Here is a 3,034-nt window from a genome sequence, read left to right as displayed (position 1 = left end):
TTTTTCTTTTCACTTCCCTTATGTGCGCAATGAATTGTTGTGTGTGTAGTGGTTTGATGAATAACCTGTGAAAAGCTTGATGGGGAGTGACTTGTGCTGTCACGTATGCTAGGTGAATGAACATTTTATCGCTATTCATTCTCAAGCTGCTCGATAAGGGGTTGCCTCTCAGGTTTGAAGCGTACACCACTTCATGTACAATGGAATATGCTTTGTGTGTGTATGTGGTGTGTGAAGAACTGTCGACGCAGCTGATAAAGGTGAATTGTCAACTCACAGAAGATCGAAGGAGAATGATGACTGCGATCTGTCTACTTGATGGATTCCCATCCTAATCGGAGGTGTTTAGGAAGAGCCTTTTTAACATTGTAAGGTATAGTCATTCAGTCTGAATAAAGCGTTATGCTTGAAAGTCCACGGAGGACCCTGTTCGTCATCTTTGTGATAGTTGCTCTTGAGGGGTCGTCATAACGCGCTTAATGCATGTCCTGTCCCTCGTTCTTTATCATTAATTGTTTTATAATGTTTTTTAAAGTTGTAAGCGATTAAAACCATTTTTGATGCCTGGCAATTGCCTGAGTAATGTAATAGAGTGGGAGGTTCAATGATCATAGTGAGGGAGGAGACGTGGTGACTAGGTGCTGTGTTACGTTCTTCTGAAGGCAAAACGTAGAGGCGAAACTGGGATTCATACCATGCTTGCATATTTTTGAGAATGGCATGGACTGCGAATTACATTGTTGATTACGTCACCGACCAATGGGTCTTTGAAGAGCCTTTTCGCGGTTGCCTACTGTCCTTTGTTGTGAAAGTTGCGTGAAATTACATTAGTCGTGTGTTTTGAGATAGCTGAAATTAAGATTGCTTGTGTGGTTGATTCATTTGCGAGTAAAGGTTAAAACGAAGGCGTCCGTGGCAGCTTCATTGTTCAAGCATCTTTGAATTTCGGAGGCGTTAATTTTTTTGAATCTGATGGGGACGATGTCATACATGACCTGTGGAAATATCGCGCATCCAGTTGATTTCGATTCGGTTGTCCGATCCTTTGGAGGCACCAATGGGTTTAGCCCGCTTGTTGCATTCGTGACCGCAACCACTGACAGCCCGAGGCCTAATCACGCTGACGGTCTGTCTCTATTATCTTCCTGGCTGTCTCGCCTTGCCTGTTTTCGGCATCCTTTCATCTTCATAAACTATATCTGTACTGTTTAGAAGATTTCTGTGTGTTCGTATGAATGCATTTGTAGGAATAACTTTATATTACGTGCAAGACAAATCATCCGGATGAATAGAATGCAGCCTTAGCTGATTTGCTAGCTATAGTAATGAGGTGAGCCAGTTGCGAAATGAATGCATAACGGACGCATTAAAAGAGGCTCTCATACACGCACTACTTTAACTCTTTTTTCGTAATTCATCACAAATGAATTCAGGTCTTTCGACAGTAATTCGGGGGTACCTAAATGGAAAAATGTGCACGAACATACCATTTGATGATTTGGTGGAAGTAAATTCAACCACGCTAAATGGAGTAAAGGACATTAAATTACAGGTCTGGTTAGACCATGGTGTTGTTGCGACAATATTTGACAGGAGTGTAAGTGTATGCACAAACTCTTTTCCGCATAGTTCATTTGACAGAATTGAAATAGGCACGCAAGTGGAGAGTGAGGCGGAGAAGCGGACTTAACTATCGACTCTTTAGGCCTAACTGCTCAAATCACAACAACAGTCACAACATCAAGAATTCGGCATCCTTCTCATCCACGTATCTCCCTTCACGGTTCCTCAAGCAACATTCCCCATGATCCTGCCATCAGACAAGCCCGCGTGTGGTAGAAACAGAGGTGCTTAGGTAGTCTGCTTCTAGGGGCAAAAAGGAGGTAACATAAACTTGGAATTTTGTTGTTGCTCTGTGACTGGTTGGGGAAAGAGTGATTAATTGTAGGCGGCAATTGTCTTCAAGGGGTTCCCACAAACTAGCCGTCTGATGATCCGGAAGTAGATTCAGAGAACTGAAGAAGCGGCCTCTAGGGAGACACCTTCCATCTTCCAAGGCCTGTGTGTGTGTGTGTGTGTGTAGAATGGAAAACAGTGATTTGTCTACCGCCCTCCTCCTACTTCCATCCCCTTGCCCCTACTTAAATGTCATTCATCAAAAAGTCGGTAGAAGTCACTATCACTAATTCGGCGGTTGTTATGCCCAAATCTACCGCTTGGAGGCTAAGGGCGCATAGTCAAAGTGTTTGATTGTTAACAACTCGTCAAAAATTAAGCTCAGAGTTGTTCCATGGGATGGTAGAAAGTGTAAGGCGTCTATAAATAGCACATGATTACTGTAAAAGTACAGAAGGAGGGGGAGGAGGAGAAGGAGCTAAGAGGATCCCACAAACATTCGGCTTGATGGCGGATAAATGCTAATGCAGCGGATTCCCCCCTGAGGCTCATGGCCTTGGCACACTTCGCCTCGTTGGCACCCACACACACACACACACACACACACCCTGATCCAGGCCCCTGAATGATGACACTGTAATTGGTGGATCCATTGAACCCACCCTCGGGGATTGGAACAGCTTTGATGATGGGATGATGAGTTTGTACTTTTCAGTAGTATCAGTGGGACATCTTTTTCCTCTCCTTTGTCTTCTGTTGGGTACATGTTTTCAAGGTCAGGCAATGTTCTGCATCTCATTTTTATCTTATAAAAAAATTGACGAAAAGGGAGTTTTTTACTTACTTATCTTTACATTACTTTTTACACTATATACTACTTAAATCATATCATTTCACAAGTCGTTGCTGACAAGCGGTAGTGGATGGAGAGATCATCGTTTTCCAAGGAGAAGAGAGAAAACCAAGGTCCTTAAAAACCTTTAGTACTTTGAACACCCTATTTCTCTCTCCTTTTTACGAAATAACAAAAGATGCTTTCCTCTACCTTCTCCACAAACCACCTATTCTCCATCCAAGAGTCTGTAGGTGGAACTTTTTCCTCCTTCCTCTATCATTTTCTACTAAGGCATTAGATTAC

General features: G+C 42.9%; 1 protein-coding gene across 1 annotated transcript in view; it reads left to right on the top strand. All coding sequences in view use genetic code 11, as the record gives it.

Annotated features, from left to right (window-relative positions):
• EGR_10826 (hypothetical protein) overlaps window positions 1–2,806 on the top strand; it is a gene marked incomplete at both ends in the record, with an annotated part of 9,689 nt that extends 6,883 nt beyond the window's left edge. The window contains 3 exons of the mRNA XM_024500075.1: window positions 543–579; window positions 1,434–1,597; window positions 2,672–2,806. Coding sequence (XP_024345511.1) covers window positions 543–579; window positions 1,434–1,597; window positions 2,672–2,806 — 336 coding nt within the window. The remainder of the gene's footprint in view (window positions 1–542; window positions 580–1,433; window positions 1,598–2,671) is intronic.
• Window positions 2,807–3,034: the final 228 nt, after the last annotated feature.

The sequence above is a fragment of the Echinococcus granulosus genome, assembly GCF_000524195.1.
Source record: "Echinococcus granulosus chromosome Unknown EG_S00277, whole genome shotgun sequence".
In the NCBI taxonomy this organism is placed as follows: domain Eukaryota; kingdom Metazoa; phylum Platyhelminthes; class Cestoda; order Cyclophyllidea; family Taeniidae; genus Echinococcus; species Echinococcus granulosus.
The sequence above is the reverse complement of the archived record's forward strand: the minus strand, read 5'-3'. Positions and strand labels throughout refer to the sequence as shown.